Genomic DNA, 18,957 nt, shown 5'->3' on the forward strand with positions numbered 1-18,957 from the left:
TCCACCCAGGTTCAAAGGCCTGAGAACCAGGCGATGGAGCTGTGAGCAGGGCTGGGGCCCCCCGCCTCTGAACAAATCCCCAGTGACTGGTAACCAGAAAGCACCCGGAAGACTTGGGCAGGGAAGGGGTTTCTATCACCCAGCTGGCTGCTCCCCCACCCCACCCCCACCCTGTGGGAGTCTCACCTGGGGCTGTCAGGACCCACTGGGATGTGCATCCAGGAGGGGCCTCCAGGTTCTGGAGCCCGACCCTGGCTAGGCCAGGGGACAGTGATGGTGACTGTTCTACAAGTAGGCCACTGGCAGGCTGAGGCAGGACAACATGAGAACAGACACGTACAGAGGCAAAGTGACACATGCCGGCCAGCAAACCAAAAATGGGCAAGCTCTGGGGCTTTCCACAACTGTTCTGGAGGGTTTAGCCACGACCCACCGACCCTATTGCTCTGGGCCTGTGGTGGTATATGAGGGCAGAAGCCATGGCCAGGAATGTGAGGAAGTGGGCAGGAGGAGGAAGAGGCGGGGCCACCACTGGCCCCTCCAAGGGGAACACCTCCAATGACTTACAGACCTCCCTTAGGCTCCGTCTCTTAAAGGTGCGCCCTCTGAGCAGCCCCAGCCGAACACTCAGACATCACCTGAGCCCCCAGGCCATTTGCCCTGAGGGTCCAAGAACTTACAGGCTGGCACTGGATGGCACTTTACAGAGGGAACCTGGCCTAGGCCACACCCAGGCAGGGGTCCAGCAGGGGGTTAACAGGCAGGCTTTTCAGAAGAGCTGGAAAGGTGTCATTACTGAGCACCTACTGTGTGCATAGGCTCCCAGGCACAGGGTATTCGCTGCCTACGTATGCTGAGTGGCTCTGGGTTTTCAAGGTGTTCTGGCTGGGGGGGAATTCTGCCCCTGCCTGCTGCCACAGGCCTCGGGTGGGGTGGTCGGGGGCAGGGGGAGAGGGACTGTGGCCAGCAGGCAGGAGACAAGGGCTCAGCAGCCCAGGCTGTTTCCCTCTGAGTCCCACCACAGCACTGGGGGCACAGGCCACACTGCTGGTACTTTTGTCCTTTTATTGCCAAGTTTGAAGTTACAAGGAAGTTCCGCCTGGTGTTCAGTACCGGCAAAGCCTGAGTCACGTGAGCTGGTGCCTCCAGAGGGAGGCTTGGAGGCCGAGGCTGGAGCCCTGCTCCACTCTGGGACAAGGGTTACTGTCACACATTTGCAGAATCAAGTTCAGAAGAGGGAACCTTACTGTGTAGGCCTGCCATCAACATGACTGCCTTAGTTTGTATTTATTGCATCTAGGAAAGACCAGAACCGGATCCGGGGTGCCTTACTTAAAGCAGTGTGTCTCAGACCACAGGGAAAACCAGTGCCTTGTGCCCAGGCCCGGGATAGGAGCGGGGAAGGGCTGTGTGGCAGTGGGGGTGCTGCTCTGGGATCCTCCCCCAGCTCTCAGGCTCAAGTGCTGTCTCTGCCCATCTGGGGTGCCCTCTGTGCCTGGATCCACCTAGAGGCCGTGCTTTGCCCAAACCTCCAAACCTGAAAGGGGCGTCACATACAGCCCACGGCCATGCCCAAAGCCAAGGTTTGGGGTTCCTGTGACCTCACAAGGCCAGTGAGCCCATTGATAGCCTTGGAAGGGCAGCCATGGCACTCTGCCAGACTTCTGAGATGGGAGCTGCCCAAGACCTCCAGATCAGAAGCTGTGGTGGCCCAGCTGGGGGCTCACCCACACCCCTGGCTCTACCTCCCACCATCGGGGCCCTGGACGGGCCTGCCTGGTGGGACCCAGCTGTTAGGATTATGGGGTGCTCCTGCAGACACAAGCCATGTCCACTGTGCCAAGATGACCAGGACCTGGGCAAGGAGGTCCTTCTTGAGTCCCTAGGTGGGTGGCCTCAGGGCACATGTCCCTCCTTGCCAGCAAAGAGCCTTGGAGCCCAGGTGACCTGGAAGTGCCTCCCAAGGGCACGCTGGGCCCTGGGAGGGGGCAGGCCTGGCCGTGACCAGGGACTGAGCGTGGCAGCTTTGGCTCCTGGTGGCCTGCTGCCACACACGACTTTGCTCCTTCCATGGCCGTGGCCAGCAGGCCAGGTGCGGATGCTGGACGGGGGACGGGTGTGGGAGTGGAGGGCCGGGTGCTCACTTGTGTGGGCACAGTGAGAGCAGTTGTGGGGGGACTCACTCGTCTGTTCCCATTTCTGCGGTCCTGGAGACAGGCATGTCAAAACCGCAAGAGCATGCTCTGGGCTGGCCTGCTCCTGCACCACCCCCTTTCCTCTAGAAGATCAAGCTACACACATGGCGGCAGGGGTGCCGGAGCTGTAGGGAGCCAGTCTCTGGACAGCACGGGCTCCCCTCCTCATCGCCATCTCTCTCTTCTCCCACTCCGGCTGCCTCCCCTTGGCCGGGGTGATGCTCATGGTGGAGGCTCATCCTGGCTGGCCGGGGCGCTATGGATTCTGCCTGTGTGTGGCCTTCCTTCTCAGCGGGGTGAAGACTGGGTGGGGAGCCCCACGGGAGGGCTTCTGCTCCCTCTCCAGGAGGCCATGGGCTTCCTAGGGAGGCTGAGTCTGGGCCCTGTGGGGAAGCTGGCTGGAGGGCAATCTTCCCACAGGCGTCTTCAGGGTCCACCTGCCTGGCCAGGCTGTGGTGATCACGCCTGCGGCTAAGGGAGGGAGGTGTGAATGTGGGGCTGAGGAAGGCCCTGGAGCTGAGCTGGCCAGCTCCCCGGGGCGGGAGGGGCTGGGAGATCCATACAGTGGGGGTGGCAGCAGCGGATGAAGGACAGTTGTGGGTGGTTTGGGGAGGCTGGCCTTGCCGCTGGGGTCCTGGACACGCCGCAGTGGGCAAGCAAGCATGGCTGCAGGTGGCCCCCTGGATTTTAACTCCAGCCACAGGCACTGGCTTGGGCGGTCTTCACAGCTCAAATAAATGGAGATGGAACTGGGGAGGCTGGTGTTCAGAGCGGGGAGCAGCTGCGGCCTCCCTCTCCTGGGGAGATGGCCCTTGGGGAATGAGACCGGCTGCAGAGAAGCCTCCAGAACCCTTGCCCTTCTCTTTTACAATAACCTAAGCGTTACCATCCCACAGGCTCCTGAGAGTTAGTGCAGAGAAATGAGGAGCCTTTGTGAAAATCGACAGTGACACCGAAACTCTGAAAGTCAGACACTGAGGTCCAGGAAGGAAAGCAGAGAGCCTGCTGCGACCCTGCCGCCATCCTTAGGCTGAGGAGGCTTTTTCTTCTTTTTGGACTTCTTTGCTCCAAACAGGTGCTTCTTAAATAAATGCTTTTCACCTACTGTTGGCAGCAGAAATAAATAGCCAAAGGGGATGTTTGTCTTAAGTTCCCTTTCTACACATTTCTAACAAAGGCGATCCTGCCTGGTTCTTCTGTGTCCACCGGGGAGGGGGGGGGGTGGAGGGTCCCGGTGGGTCCTGCCACGTGGGGTGTCGGGCTCAGGGACCAGGAGCAGGGCCTCTTCCCGGGGTGGCCCCCCACCGTCATCAGCACGCACTGGGCTGTCCCTATGGCCCCAGCCTGCTTCAATGAGGTACAGAGCAAAAGAGGGTTCCACAGGGAGCCCACGCCTGGATGTTGGGGAGCGCAGGGACAGGTGGCAGGTGTTCCTGGGAGATGTGGGTGGCTCTCATGTGTCTGGCCGTCCGCCGTGGTCCTTGCTCGCTGGCCACACACGAGGCGGGGCGGGCCGCTCAGGGCTTGGCGGGGCCTTCCGCCTCTGCCCCCGCTGCCTCCTGGCTCAGGGCTGCCGTGCAGGCCGCAGCTGGCAGGGAGGGCTGGGAGACACCAGGCAGAGTGCGGAGGCTGTGGGGGTCCACCGGAGGGACCAGGGTAAGCGACTCCACGCTCAGTGTGTCCGCAGCGTCCTCGTAGAGCAGGGAGATGGTGGGCTGCGGGGCGGGGAGCAGGCTGGGGGACAGGTGTGCAGTCTCTGCCTCTGCGCCCCGAGCCAAGTTCTTCCCAGACTTGGGGTCTGCTTCCATGTCATTGCCCATCACCAACTTGTCGGACGGGGAAGTCTGAGTCTGCTCCGGAGTCATGGGGGCATCTAGCAGGGAGAAAAAGTGGGGACCCATTCAGTGCTGGGGATGCCGCACTCAGGCTGGCACTCCCGCTCCCACCCCAACTCCAGGCCTGGGGGAAAGCTGGGTGGGGGTGGCAGAGTTGGGGACAGGGCCTCAAGCCACATATTCTGTGGGGGGGGGGGGAGACACCTAGCTTCACACAGGTCTGGGGAAAGCATGTCAGGACACAGAGAAAAATCCGGGGCTTGTGCAGAATGAACATGTGGATTAGGAGCTTTCTGGGGGGTGGAGGCCCAGCCCAGGCAGGCTTTATGGATGGACGAGTCAGGACCCAGCTTCATGGAGGTGAGGGCCTTGGAAGTAAAGGGCTTAGGGACGCTTGGGGCTCACTCAGGTCACGCACCCCCCCTAAGAGGGAGCCCCTTGTGAGATGAAAACATGGTAAACTATAAAGAACATTGTGCAACTTTGCAGTTACAAATCCTTAAACTGTGGTTGCGTCCACACAGGGGGTGGGGCCACTCAGGCCAGAAGCACCCGACGCCAGTAAGCGCCGAGTGGCAGGTGTTTGTTTCTTCGGGGTTTTCAAAGTCCTTGCAGACAAAAGATGGCCTATTTCTTTAAAATGACAAGTTGAGGTTCAAGGGGGAGAGTTTCCTCCAGGACTAGAGGCTGGGCACTGAGAGACCGGGAGGGAAGACAGCGGCTTCCTGCCTGGGCAGCAAATTCTCATTTGTCTGCATCTGTCATCTTGTGCTGACTGTGCGCACGCGTGGTGTAGCGGTGCCAGCACCCTCTGGGGCCCAGGAAGACGGGAGGCATTTTGGTTTAATATGATTCCAATTGAGTTAGGATTTTTTTTTGGTCTCTTTTAAGCCAAAAATAAAATAGGAAGGCAAACTAAACAGAGCAGAGGAATAGCAGAACAAAGAGCAAAGTAAATAAACAAAAAGCATTAAGCATGGGATGCAGGAGAGGAAGAGACCCCCAGGAGACGCAGGGCAACGGGGTAAAGACGGCTCCGCCATGGCGTTCCTCCCATGAGACTTCAAGTTCTGGAAGGTCCCGAGTAAGTTTCTTCCTCAGGTCTTTCCCCTCCCTCCCCCTAACTGTGCCAGTGGGGGTGGACCTCGGCGGGGGGGGGGGCATGCATGCTAGGCAAGTGCCTGGCCTTGCTTTAAAAAACAAACCCAAACAAAGCTAAACGAAATCTGTATGTGGATCAAGCAATTGAGAAGGAAGGTAGGAAAAAACACTGTGGGCTGCGGGCCCGCGGGCACAGTGAGAACTGCTGGCTGAGGTCCCCTCTGAGCCCGAAAGTGCTCAGTTCATGGTATGCACAAATTCTGGTTTCTCTGAGTTGCAATGGACTTGCCGCTCTGTGAAAGGACGCCTGTCAACTGGCTGGCTTTGGCTCGGGGCCTGCTGCACGCAGATGTAGGGGTGAGCGCGGGCTCAGCTGCCCAGCGCCCACTCTGAGAGCACAGCCTAGCTGGGAGCCTCTGCACATGGAGGCCATCTAACAGGCAGTGCGGAAATGACTGGAGCGCTAGCCTTGAGTGGAAAAAGCAAAGCAACAGTGCCAAGGCCATGAGTTCAAGCCCCAGTACGGGCACAAAAACAAACATAAGAATCCAAACTTCTGTGGGAAAGTCTTTTCTAGGCTCAAACCTGCAAGAACAAGTGGACAGTTGGGGTCTGGCAAAGGTGACCAACTACCCAACAATGCCACACACACTGCACGAGCTTCTTTAGGGGATGAGGTGTCTCCTTCCTGGTGAGGTCTGCCTTCCTGGCCCTGAGCTGGGGAGAGGAGCCAAGGCTGAGGTGGACAAGATGTCCACGCGGCTGCTTGGGCCTCCTCCTACCCAGCCAGCACCCTCGGCAGCCACTCTGTCGCTGTGGGGGCAGGGCCTACAGCCATCCTGTCAAGTAAGCGCCAGCTTCTAGTGAAAACGTGGATTTGCTGTGCGTGGGCTTGAGAGATCGGGCGAATGTGGCGGAGAGAAGGAAAGCGCAGAGGGACAGTGGTAAACGGAAAAGAGGGAGAAAGGCTCCGCTGGCAAGCGCAAATGCCATTGGAGAGGCGCAGGACCAACCCAGGCGCAATGTCTCGGGAGAGGCAGCACTGGAGGGCCGAGCACAGAGCCCGCTGTGACCCTGAGTGTGTGCAGTGAGCTGCGCAAGGCGATGCCGTCCCACTCACCCGTGCATTTGGAAGCAAGATGACTTATGTCCCCTGGCTGGGCCATGTGGCTGAATTTGCCACTTATTACAAATTCTCACCTCTCCACTCAGCAGCTCCCCAAGCGCCACCGCCCAAGGGCACTGTGGGGACAGGCCGGGGCACGGGCGTTGGCTCAGGGTTGGCTCAGGGTTGGCTCTGGGTGGTGTTTCAAGGACACGGTTTCCAGACTGTGCAGGAAGAGCCCCTGGGAGGCACGGGCTGGGGGAGCTGGTCTCAGAGGAGAGCCGGCTCTGAGGGGGGTAGGGGGTGGGGGATGGACATCAGCCAGAGCTCTCACAGCCTGGGGTCCCCCTCAGGCCCGGCTAAAGTGTGCAGGGACGTGGAGGGCCCCTGGGGGCGCCTGGAGGAGACCTGCCTGAATTGACTGTGCACGAGTTGCCGTGGCAGCTGCCGTTCGAAGCACTAAACCCAGTGGCCGCCGTGACTGTCGGCCTCCGACAGGCTGAGCACTCGCCGGCGTTCTTTCCTGCCACTCCTGACTAGAGGGAAACACAGCGACAGATCATAGAAAGCCTTTAACAATGGACAGTGAAGGTGACATGGAGAAGGAACACGGAGCAGCGACGGACGCGAAGCATCGACGAGAGCAACTGGTTCCTGGCATGGGGTCCTGGCAGCCGGTACACGGAATGCCAGTCTCCCCGCCCACAGGGCATCACTGAGCCCTCCCGCCCCTGCAGGACCAGAACTCAATCCCCTGCTTGTACAACTTCATCTGCCTGATGATAGAGCCTTCTGGGTACTAGAGAAAGGATCTGGGTCACTAGAGAGAGACGTCTGGTCTGTAAGAGACCTTGGGGACAGTAGAACTAAGGTGCCCATCAACTCTGGCTGGGCCAGAAGTACAGAAGTGACCCCTGGGCCTCCCAGGACAGGTTAAGGAGATGGGAGGGGGTGGGCCCAGAGGACGCCCTCTCAGGCTGGCTGGGAAGTCTGGCTGGCATGCCATGTGGGCACCTGGACTGATCACAGCCTCAACACTGGCTACAAACCAGGCCACTGGCCATCCCAAGTCAGTCCTGAGTCCCCCCAGCTCCATGTGGGAGGGGGCCATGTGCTCAGACCACCACTGTGGGGACTGGACGCAAGGTTCTGGGTGGATCAGGTGGCTCAGGGCTCTCTCCTCGCAGGGATCAATAGCTGCATCCCAGGGTGGTGTTCCTGGCCCAGGTGGCCCTTCAGCGGGAGGTGCAGAATCTCCGGCTGTGGAGCTGGGGCCGGCAGCTGGGCCAGTGTTAGCCTCTGCAGCCTGCTGAGGACGCAGTGATTGGGCAGATACCTTGGAGATCCTGTTACTTATCACCTAGAACTGCCTGGCCACCTGACAGCCAGGCAAATTGCCCATCTTGTGAGAAGACATGTTGTTGGCACCGTGCAAGGAATGGAGGACAGTTTGAGGAGGGCCGAGGACAGGGGCCAAGAAGTGTGCACAGCCCGTGCAAGCCCCGCCCAGGGAGGGGCAAGCGAGCGGTGGCCTGAGGCCCATCGTGCTCCTGTGGCTCTTTGCTGCTTTCAGTTTTAGGCAAAGAAGTATTTGATTTATTTGCTTACCATACAGCGGCTTAGCTGTACTTCCTTAAAAATGGGAGACAGGGGGCGGGTGCCAATGGCTCATATCTGCCTTCCTACCTACTCAGGAGGTTAAGATCATGAGGATCATGGTTCAAAGCCAGCCTGGACAGGAAAGGCTGTGAGACTCTCATCTTCAATTAATCACCAAAAAAGCCAGAAGTGGAGTTTTGGCTCAAGTGACAGACGAACAAAAATTGCTAAGGTACAGTGTCTAGGTCCTGAGTTCAAGCCCAGGTACCAGCACAAAACCAAAAACAAACTCCCCTCCCCCGTCAATTAAAACACCTGGAAGACAGGCATGGCTCTGCCTGGGAAGAGACCTCTCACCCCAGGAACCACTGGGGGTGGTGTGGTGTGGGGTGGGGGGAGTGTTTGGGTACACGCAGACGCAGCAGTATCCACACACCATAGTAGGCACATGAACACAATCGTGCACGCCTGCCTCATCTTGGTCAAGCATGAGGCCAGGATCAAGTGGGGCCAAGGGCAGGTCTGGGCATCTGATGGCTCTGCCTGCACTTCCTAGAGAGGAACGTGGAACAGTGCTGGCAAGTGCTTGAGGTGTGGCCACATTTCAATGGGCTCAGAGGCCCCATCAGGGAGCACGGTCACTGCTCCGGGTTGGCAGGGAGAGGAGCAGCTGCTGCGTGGCAGCGGGTCACAGGGAGGTGGCCGAGGGGACTTCCCCGCCTGGCCCTGGTGTCTGGGGGAGCTTGGCACAGGTGCGGGTGCTAGCTGGCTAGCCCTCTGCTGAGAAGGTGAGGATCATGCCCAGGAATCCTGGTACTCAGGGATGTGGCATGGCCCATGCCCTGACGTGACTCTTGTTGCCGCCTCCAAAATGGAACAGGGGTCAAGTCAGGGCCCTGGATTTATGAGGGGTGAGGGTTCTGGATTACAGCCTGTAAGAATAGAGATCACCAAGGGTCTCCAACTCAGCGTGTGCCCTGGGACCCTCCGGATCTCATGGGGCGGCGCTGCTGGGGTGTGAAGCACCCTATGGGCTGGAGGTATGCAGGTCTGGCCTGGCTTGAGCCCCGCTCCTCTGGCTGCACTGGGGCTGGGTTTACTCTGTGGCATGTCTGACCTAGTCTACGTTAAGGAACAGTAAGATGTGACCCCACTCCATCCTGACAAAGTTCAAACAGGCAGGGGGGTTGGGGGTGGGGGGTAGGAAACAGGACCCCACCCACCACTGAAAGAGGAAATTGGTTGCTTTCCTGGGATTCACAGAGCCCCCTCTGGAGACGCCTCCTGGTGACACCAGAGGTTCTGGAGGAACCAGCCAGGGAGGAGAAAGGAACCACACGGGCCTGTAGGGGTCACCCCGGGTGGCAGCACCCACCAACAGGGGAGGAGGGGTGGACAGGGCGGGGGGTTAGGGGTCACAGTGGAGGCAAGGGGCCACAGGTTCCCCAGAGCCTCCCAGTCGTTGAGTCCTGTGGCCCATACCTGATGGGCTCTGGGCTGCTGAGGGTGCGGAGGAGGAGCCCCCGGAGTCGCAGTGGCTAATGCTGCCACTGGGGCTCCCGCTGGCTGTCGGTGGCGATGGCGATGACAGAGATGGAGAGCTGTGCTGGTTGATGCACTGGGCCACGGCGAAGCCTGAAAGACAGGAGGACATATGTATGTGATGGAGTGGGAGGGCACGGCAGGCTGGGGGGCACCGTGGGGTGACTGCCCACCTTAGGCGGGGCAGGGCCTCAAGGCCAAGGTGGCTCAGGGGATGAACTGCCCTCTCTGTCCGAGGAGTGGCTTCAGAACAGGTGGAGAAGGGAGCAGCCAGCCTGGGGCCGAGGTGGGGGCTCGGAGGGCGGCTGGCCCAGCACCCCTGGCTGTGCCCTTGAATGGGCTTCCAGGGCCCCTGACCAACACCCCCCCCCCCCCCCGGGAAGCTGGCCATCCTTCTGCTGTCCTGATGTGCTCTGCCAAATCGAGGAGCCAGATCCACACTGGGAAGCCGCCTGGCCCTCCCTGCTCTGCCTTGTGGTTCAGGGGTAGGGGGGCTGTTGAGTTCCAGCACATGGCTGGCCCCGCTGCCCACTCTGCTGAGCCCTGTGGTGGGGGTTAGCAGGCTTCCAGCAGGGCCAACACAGGTGCAAGCTCATGGCTGGAGAACACCCTAGAAGCATGCTCTCTCCATGACAGCCCTAGGCCCCTGCTGTCCAGCCTGTGTCCTCCCCTGGGACGTGCACTGTCCTGAAGCCCAGGCGTCTGTCCTTCCTGCTGCTCTTCCTCAAGGCTGTGGTTCGGACTTCATTATCTCAATACCCAGAAGCCCCCATGAACAAACACCACCTCAGCAATCCCAGAAGCCCCCGTGGACCACGTGGTTCCCACGTGGAACTCACGGGCTCGGGGCTCTGCAGTCCATGGAGCCCCTGATTCAGAAGCGGCCCCAAGCTGGGATGGCTCTTGTTGCGGCCTCCTCTGCACTTGGCCTTCACCTTGCTCAGAACTCAGAAAGGCCACAGGTGTGGACAAGACTTGGCAAACCACAGCCACTGCTTGCGTAGTGGGCGAAGCTTTACGGGAACCTAGTCACAGAACTTGGTTTACACTGCCCCAGCACTCACACTCAGAAGATAGTTGCCATGGAGACCATGTGGTCTGCAAGGCCTTAAACAGTATCCCAAAACAAACAGGGTCCCAAGGATTTAGTGTTGGCCCCAGGGAAGTGAGGTGTGTGGTGTGTGGTGTGTGTGTGTGTGTGTGTGTGTGTGTGTGTGTGTATGCAGACACTGCAGCTTGAACTCAGGGCCTTTTTTCACCCTTGCCTGGTTCTTTTGCCTAAGAATGGTACTCTACCACTTGAGCCATGTCTTTATTCTGATGTTTTGTTGCTTAATTGGAGATAAGAATCTCATGGACTTTTCTGTTCAGGCTAGCTTTGAATTTCCATCTTCAGATCCCTGACTCCTAAGTGACTGAGATCACAGGCATGAGCCACCTGTGCCCAGCTCAAGGAAGCCTGGGGTTTAACCCTCACTGCCCATCAACCCAGATGGGGTGCTTGGGGAAACCCTTGCTCTCCCTGGTCCCCTTCCCATCATCTAGTGGGGCCCGCTGTGCTCTCCCCTCCTCTTTCTGAGGACTTAGGCAAACCCTGCGCTTGGCTGTCAAGGAGGGGCTACTTGTACAATTGTTTTGCCATGCAGGGTTGGTCATGCATCCTGTAAGGCAGGTGTGCAGCCTGTCTCTGAGGCAGGATGTCGTGGTCCAATGTTGTCCATTGTCTGTGGCAGAGGTCTGAAGCCTCTGTGAGAGGCACTGTGTGTGGCAGGGGAGCCCACGCAGGGGAGTATGGGTAACAGCCGCCAGATCCCGCTTCTGGCCAGCAGAATTCCACAGGGACAATTAGCCACAGCCTCACATGAGGAGTTTTATAGCTGCTCACTTCTTAATCACTTGAAGTGGTAAACCCCCGAGTTTACAAGCTGTTTATTTGCCTGGAAAATGAATTACCCCTCCACAAATCAAAGTGTTGGGCAGCTTTTCCCCAGCTGCCTATTTATCAGAGGTGCCAGTTGAGGGCCAGTGAGCGAGTCTTACAACAGGAAGGAGGGTTAGCTTTGAGTGGACAGGTGGCAGGGCTATAATTGCAGCAGCCACGCACCCCTTCTCTGAAGACAGGCCTTGCTCTTGGTAAAGAACTGGGACATCAGCATAGTGCTAACCACCAGATTTGCCAACAGAACACATTTCACACATGGCACGGCCGATGATAGGGGGAAATCGCAGTGGGGCAACTGGTGTGTAGCAGGCCCTGTGTTTGAGCCCCGGCTTGAACTTAGGGGATGGGTCAGGCTGAGGCTCCAGACTGGTGATAAAATACAGGTGTATAGGGTAAGATGGAGCAAGTCCATCTGCAGGGCCCCACTGGACAGAGGCTGGGAGAGCATTTCCCTTGCCCGAAGCTGCTAAATCCCCCCTTCTGTCCCCAATTGCCCAGGGTTCTGGGTACCCTGACCCCCTGCAATCTGAAGCATTCTCTTCTAAACTGAGGTGGCCCCTGCTCTGGGAGGGAATTTGTGCTGGGAGGAACTGAAGGTGAGCACCATGGCCCAGACCCCTAGCCTCTAGTTCTTGCTTCACCCTGGCGACGGTCCCAGGTGAACGGGCTTCCGGGGCGATGGGAGCCCCCAAGGACAGCTGAGTGCTCGCAAACACGCAGAGCCGCCCCTGATGACAGCACTCAGGTTCTCCAGGACATCTGCTTGCTCCAAGCTTAGCTCGCCTGCCATATGTCTCAACCGTAGCCTGTGGAATTTGTACCAAAGGCCACCCGGCCTTACAATTCTTCTGTCTCCCCATCGAGGAACTGACACCATGGAAGTTGCTGTGAGCAGATCTGCACTTTGAACAAGGAGGGTGATGCCCAAATGTGCGAAACCTTTAAGACCCATGGCTGTGTCCAAAAAAGAAGGCGAATTCAAATGGCTTCTAATACAGCCCAATGATGCAACCCTAATGTGACAACAAAAAATGCTGGGGAGGCTGAGTGCAGTAGGGGATGTCTGTAATCCTCGCGAATTGGAAGGTGGAGATAGCTTGCAGTTTCAGGTCAGCTAAGGCAAAAAGTTAGTGAGATCCTAGGTCAAAAACAAATGGAAGCCAAAAGGGTTGTGTTGGGGGCATGGCTCAAAGCTATGAGTTAAAAACTCCATTACCGGGGCTGGGGATATAGCCTAGTGGCAAGAGTGCCTGCCTCAGATACACGAGGCCCTAGGTTCGATTCCCCAGCACCACATATACAGAAAACGGACAGAAGCGGCACTGTGGCTCAAGTGGCAGAGTGCTAGCCTTGAGCGGGAAGAAGCCAGGGACAGTGCTCAGGCCCTGAGTCCAAGGCCCAGGACTGGCCAAAAAACAAAAACAAAAACAAACTCCATTACCACCCCCCCCCATACACACAATGTTGGCCTAAAGGAAGATTGCACTTCTAGAACAATGCTTAAGACAGCTGCAGTAATGAGAAGTTGGGAAAAGGTCAGGCTCTCCTGCCCACCCAGGCCAGAGGAGAGCCTGGTAAAGACAGACTCAAGGCTGGCCCTGATTTCACCTTCTAGGCTTCCTCTCCTCTACACACCTCCCAGGGCTGGGCACACATGAAGCTCAGACGCAGGTGGCCTATGCTACTGGTGAGCCATGTTCCGGGCTTCTCAGGGCTGGCCTGGGGTCTTCCGTGGCCCCTGGCCCCGTTCTGCCTGTGGTTCTGGGGAGATGCACTAATGAATGTTTCTCTGGCATCTATGGAGCACAAAACACCACAAAGCCAGCCTTCCATTTTAGGTCCATTGATAGAGATAGTGCCAGGTGTCGAGTCTGAACCTTGGGTTCAGTCCGGCCCCTTACCATGCTGGCCCCTTCCCTGCTCCCCAGGCCTCCACTCAGGTTCAGGCTGGCTGAGAATTCACTCCATAGTCCCCACTGGGTGCAGATTGCCCCCTGCCCCAGGACGACTCCCTCAGCTTCCAGCATGGACCTCAGCAGCTTCTAACTTAAAACCAAAGGCCGAGGTCAGGCAGACAAAACAATGAAGCCCTCCCTCCACCCCCAAGCCACCTGATAACAGGCCCACAGTCCAGAATAGAGGTCACGTGAAGGTGACAGGAGACAGACTTCCAGGTATGGCACATAAGGGTCACCACTCAGCCCTGAGCTTCCACGAACCACAGCCTGAGGAAGATGGCACCCACCAGTAGTCACCTCCCGGTGAATCCGGGGAGTAGCCCTAGGGAGGGTACCATTGGAGGGTCCTCTCCAAACTCCACCCCCACCCTTTTCTCTTGTTGCTTTTGCTTGTAGGTCCTCCTAAGATGCTAGGGTTTCAGGTGTGAGCCATGATGTCTGGGCACACATTTTATTCTCAAAGTGGCAAGACTCTATACAGCACTAAACAGGGAATTTCTGGCTGGTGCAGGGCCTTGCTAGGGAGGAGAGGGGCTTCCCTTCCCCTCCCACTCTTCCCTGTGGTCTTCCCCACCGTTGAAAGTCACCCATTCTAAAAGGCTGGCTGGTTGGTGGCTGGAGGTTAATGCTGATGGGCCTACTCGTGCATTCCTCCCACTTCCACAGAGGCTGAGACACTGAGAAATACCTGCTTCTGTCTGGCAAAGGCAGTGCATTGAGTACATGCTCACTGCTGGGACCAGAGCCCGGTTCTTCCAGAGAAGCAGAATATCGGGATTTCCACATAAAGCACAAAGAAGCAACCCAAACCTCCCCCACCCTGGGGGGGATTGGAACCTGGAGCCTCACCCAGGCTTGACCAGCATCGTACCACTGAGCTAAACCCTCAGCCTTCACATTCATCTTAAGAAACAAGCAGTGGGCAACCCCAGGGGACCAAACCCAGTGAGTGTCCTGTCTGCACAGGTTCTCGATGTGCAAGCTCTACCTGGGTTGAGATGGGGTCTCTGGGCTCCAATTCAAATTTGAAATGGTTGAGCTCATTTCATTTCAGCCTCACATAGAAGTGTGTCAAAGAGCTCAGCGCTGGGGATGGGGATGGGGTGGGGGGGAGGGGGAGCTGCAGGAGTTGGAGGGCAGACTGCCTGCCTGGCCTTGAAAGAAACAAACAAACAAATCTAACATTTATCTGTGCTGTTCCAGGCAGAAAAGCGCCTGGGGGTGGGCTGCAGCTCCCCAGGGGCTGCAGCTCGGGTTTCTGGCTGGGCAGTGTTCATATTTTCTCGCCACCCTTGTGATGCTGGGAAACAGTAAAAAAAAAAAAAATCAATCAGAAGACAGCAAGTGCCGTGTGGCCTTGTGCTGGCCTTGCTGGCTCCTGCCTTGCTCTGCCCTTTCACCTCCGCTGAAGTCTGCCAGGTCCCCTGTGGTGGTGGTGGGGGGGGGGGTTGGCGGAAGAGTGCTGAGGATGTGACAATGTGACAGTCTGAGACAGGAGCCTGCTGTGGCTCTGCCCAGACCTGTAAGGTCTAGGGCAGGAGAGCTTCCTGGGGGGCTCTGGAGCCTGGGAGTGGGGAGGCTGAGAGAGAGGACTGAGGGTGGGAGACCACACACATACACACAAAATCACTCAGAGAGCCCCTAAGGGCCAGGAAGGAGGGATCTACCGATGTGCACTGACCTGCGGATCAGGACCCTCGGGTCTGCCCCCAGTGAAGTTTGGGCTCCCGGTAAGGACTTAGGTGTTTGCAGAGACACCCCCACCCCCATCCCTTTAGTGAGTGGAAGACAATGTGCTGTTCAGGGCTCCCCACACACCAAAGAAAAACAAAAAAAAACCCAGTGTTTTCTCCTTTCTTCCTGTCGTTTCCTGTCCAGCCTAGGGGGTAGATCTGTAACCCAGGCATCTGGAAAAGGGGACAGTTACAGAGTGGGCCCCCTCCCTGTCAGCACCCCCTCCCTCGGCTTCCTGACCCCTCACCACAACGACCCCTGAGCACTGACTGGCCGCACCTCCAAATGCATAAACATTTTTATTCTAGTTGCTTTTTAAAAGGATAGCATACAAAAATAGCTGGGGACTTGCAGGACTGTTTAGCCTACAGCTCTTTGTCCATGGACAAATCCTCTTGGATTTTAAGGACAATACTTGAGAACCTGCGGAAAAGAGAAAACGGGCTTTCAGTACCTTGGCTTTCCTCTGTCCTGTCCTGCTGATACTCTCAGGATGGGTTTGCCTTTGGTGAAGGCCTGATGTGTGGGGCTGCCACCCAAGGGAGAGACCTCAGGGCCATGTGTCCCTTGTACTGCATGGGTATCAGGAATGAGGAGGGTCTCTCTAGGGGTGGGCTGGCGTGGGGGAATGGGAGACTGGCCTTGGGCTGGTCCCCAAGAAGAGCAGGCACCTGCGCCCAGCCCTGCCCTTTCCGATGGCATTACCGTCTGTACATCAGTAAGCAAAGAGCTCCACAACAATCTCTTAGCCACGGTGCTACAAAGTTCACCAGCAGCTGGGCTGGCCGCCTCTTTACTGAGGCAGGGGCTGAAACAGCAGGTTAAAAAGGGAACAGGTTAGACAGTGTCCAGGGTGCCCCTGGTGTGAGGGGACTCCCAACCCAGAGACCTAAGGGATGGGTGGGCCGCTATGCTCAGGCTCTGTTCACTAAGGACAGCCCCCATGGCGGGCCCCTGTTCCACTGCCCTTGCTTCTGTGTCTCAGGACTTGGGTCTGGCAGTAGGGGGAGGTGGGAAGCGTCTGAACTGGCTGCGTGTCACCATCACCAAAGTCTGTGCTAGCACAGGTGTTAAACTGATTGGGGTTAGGCTGCAGTGATAAGACAAGGATGTCCAGGCCCGTTACACAGCAGCTGCAGCAAGAGAGGAGATACTATCTACGAGTGGGTCAGCCCAAGCCAGGAAATGAGCCCCGAGCTACACAGGCAAGATGGCTATCAGCCCAGAACACACTTCAAGGGTCGAATGCTGGGGACGTGCAGCAGGCAGACAGGGTCCAGTCAGCTCCATGCCCGCAGCCCTGTGGGCCTCCACCACCAAGACCACTGCACATGCGTGTCTGCAAAGAGAGCAAAGGCTTGGCTCCAGGCCTGCAGCTGCCACTCAGGGTAAGGTGGGGGAAGGGAGGAGAGTGCCCAGTGGGCAGGCTGCATCCATGGGCAGGTGATTGGCAGGTGATTGCCTGGGACCTGCTTGGCCCACAAGCCTGTCTTCTCTTGTGTAAGGTGGGTAACATCTCATTGCACAGAGCTCTGAGCATTCCTCTGATTACTTGACTGGAATTTGGGGGACGCTGAACTTGGCCCAGGGAGGACGGAATTGGGCTCAGCGCTCTTCAGAATACTGTGGGAGCAAGACAAAGATCTCCCCCCCAGCCACCTGCTGTGGCTGGAGGCCTGAGTGGATACAAACTGAGATGTGGAGTGTTTTCCTCTAGTAACCTTAAGTCTCACAAAGTCCTATGCCTGTATATGGAAACAACCTTTGAGAAGATGGGATTCTCATTTCCACCTAGCTTCTTGAAATCTCAGGCTCTGCCACACTCCTGACTGACTACCCTGTGTCATAGAGTTGGATGTGTTTGATTGAACTGTGTGAAATGACCCCATTCAACCAAGTTGGCCTGCAGAAATGACCAGTTCTTATGGCCCCACCCACCAGGACTCTGACCTCTTCTTTAGTCTCTCGTGGAACGGTCATGGTGGGTTCCAGGCCATTGATGGGGAGGAAGCGGGCAGCAGCTGGGGATTTGGACAAGTGACTTTCCCTAGTCCTTGACTTCTCTTCGCTCCTGCTATCAGAGTGTGTGCGTGTACGTGTGTGTATGTGCCCTCGCATGCACACATATGTGTATGCACCTGTGCGTATGCTCCTTCCTCCAGCTGGCCCTCTTTCCCCAGCGTCAGCCAAAGCTCGGGGAAGGCCAACACTGAAGGAGAGGTGTCTGTGAAAAGGGGGCTTACGAGGTGCTGGAGGGGCTACTCTTGGAGGTGCCTTCTCTTTATACTGCCTTGCAAATACTAAAGTAAATGCCATCCTGGCTATTCTGCATTTGGAGTTTTGACTTCGTTTTTAGTACGATTAATATTTCATCATAAAAGTATTGATTTCCTTTAACTAAGAGACTTAAAGTTTGCAGCATCCTTAAGCATGATTTTATTATGTCTTGGGCCAAATGTTTTCTCCTCCCCCTCCTGAAAAGAATGCTTTTTCCTTTTCTATAATGTGTGTCAAGAAGAAAAAAGGAATTGATTTGCAGAATTCTGCATTATAGGCAGCTTTTAAGGAACCCATGTAGCCTGTGTATTTGGATGGACATTTCTTAAACGGCATTGTATGTGCACAATTAAGCTTTTTTGTTCTGCTAAAGACATGAGATGGTTCCAAGAGAAACGAACCCCAGGAAACTGAGATGGCTCTGGCCACGACGCCATCGCCTGCCAACTCCTTCCTGCAGCCTGGGGATCGCAGAGAACTTAGTTTTCAGGTTGTCACTTTCTTCCTTCCTTTTGGAAGGCAGCAGACAACACGGATTCCTGCCAGCCCGGGGCTTCTCTGCGTGAATGATGTCTGGGCGGAGGCTGGGGCCAGGGCTCAGTGTCAGACCATCTGCAAGGCAGGCGGAGGGCAGCAGCTGGCAAGGCCAGCGGCATTCTGCAATGTTTAAATATTGAACATCCTTCCTCTCTCCTCCACATTCATTATTAAGTTGGACCCCCATTGCTGTGCACACTGACTTCACTTCTTCCTGTGAACTCGAGACACGATGGCCCAAGCCGGGACTGGCGACAGGGAGTGGGAGCCATTTGAGTTTCTTTCATACACGCGCTGGGAATCCTTTACAGTCAGCCCCACATTCTCACAGCCAGGAATTCCTGATAGCCTCTCTGCTTTTCAATGACCCCTGGTATTCGAATGCAGATATTGGTGTCCTAAATATTGACAGACAGGGGCGTTGTCCTGGGCTTTCATGGGGACAGACCCTCTACCGTTTGGGATCTAGTGATGGCTCAGCTTTGCCCAAGTAGAAGCAATGCCCAGGATGCCATAGGAGGGTGAGATGTGCCAGGCTCAAAATATGATGTTTTGTTTGTGTGTGCTGGTACTGTGGCTTGAACTTGGGTCTGGACACCGTGCTTTAGCTATTTTACTCGGGCTGCCACTTTCCCACTTGAACCAAAGCTCCACTAAGATGTACCAGGTTTACAAAAACAAACATGACAGCTACCAAATGTCCTCCTCCCAGTTACTGGACAACTGGCAAGGGGTGGCAACATGGTAAACCCACCAGAGGTCACGCCCCCAGACAGCTAGCAAGTCACGTGGTCAGAAGTCCCATGAAGGGGTGGATGGGATCTGCCACCAGGCCCTGGGGGGTAGCGCCATCCTGGGGAACACCCAGTAGATTGGCCAGCAGGATGAACTGGTTACAAGAACCCACTTTTCCTGGGCTTTATCAGTTCAAGTGGAATTGTCCCAAATGACCAGCCTAAGACTTCCACTTTCCTTTAAATGATAGCACTACATTTGAGATCGATGTTTTCCCCTGAAACAAGGGCTAAATTTAGCCTTCCCCGCATCCTGCTCTCTGGTCTCAGGGCTGAGCCCTTGCTGTGCTGAGTTAGGTGTCTGCTGGCCAGCACCATTCCTGTTCCTAGCCCAGGAC

General features: G+C 56.7%; 1 protein-coding gene across 8 annotated transcripts in view; it reads right to left on the minus strand.

Annotated features, from left to right (window-relative positions):
• Positions 1–2,398: 2,398 nt before the first annotated feature.
• Clec16a (C-type lectin domain containing 16A) overlaps positions 2,399–18,957 on the minus strand; it is a 150,871-nt gene continuing 134,312 nt past the window's right edge. For 4 of the 8 annotated variants that reach the window (XM_048333044.1, XM_048333043.1, XM_048333040.1 and 1 more), the window contains 2 exons: positions 9,318–9,470; positions 2,399–4,068 (listed from right to left, as the gene is read on the minus strand). In XM_048333044.1, coding sequence (XP_048189001.1) covers positions 3,713–4,068; positions 9,318–9,470 — 509 coding nt within the window. In that variant the 3' untranslated portion in view covers positions 2,399–3,712. Of the gene's footprint in view, positions 4,069–6,648; positions 6,773–9,317; positions 9,471–15,291; positions 15,435–18,957 lie in introns of those variants that run through there. The other 4 variants (XM_048333045.1, XM_048333047.1, XM_048333048.1 and 1 more) reach the window with 2 other exon arrangements.

This window comes from Perognathus longimembris, chromosome 23 (assembly GCF_023159225.1).
Source record: "Perognathus longimembris pacificus isolate PPM17 chromosome 23, ASM2315922v1, whole genome shotgun sequence".
Classification (NCBI taxonomy): Eukaryota; Metazoa; Chordata; class Mammalia; order Rodentia; family Heteromyidae; genus Perognathus; species Perognathus longimembris.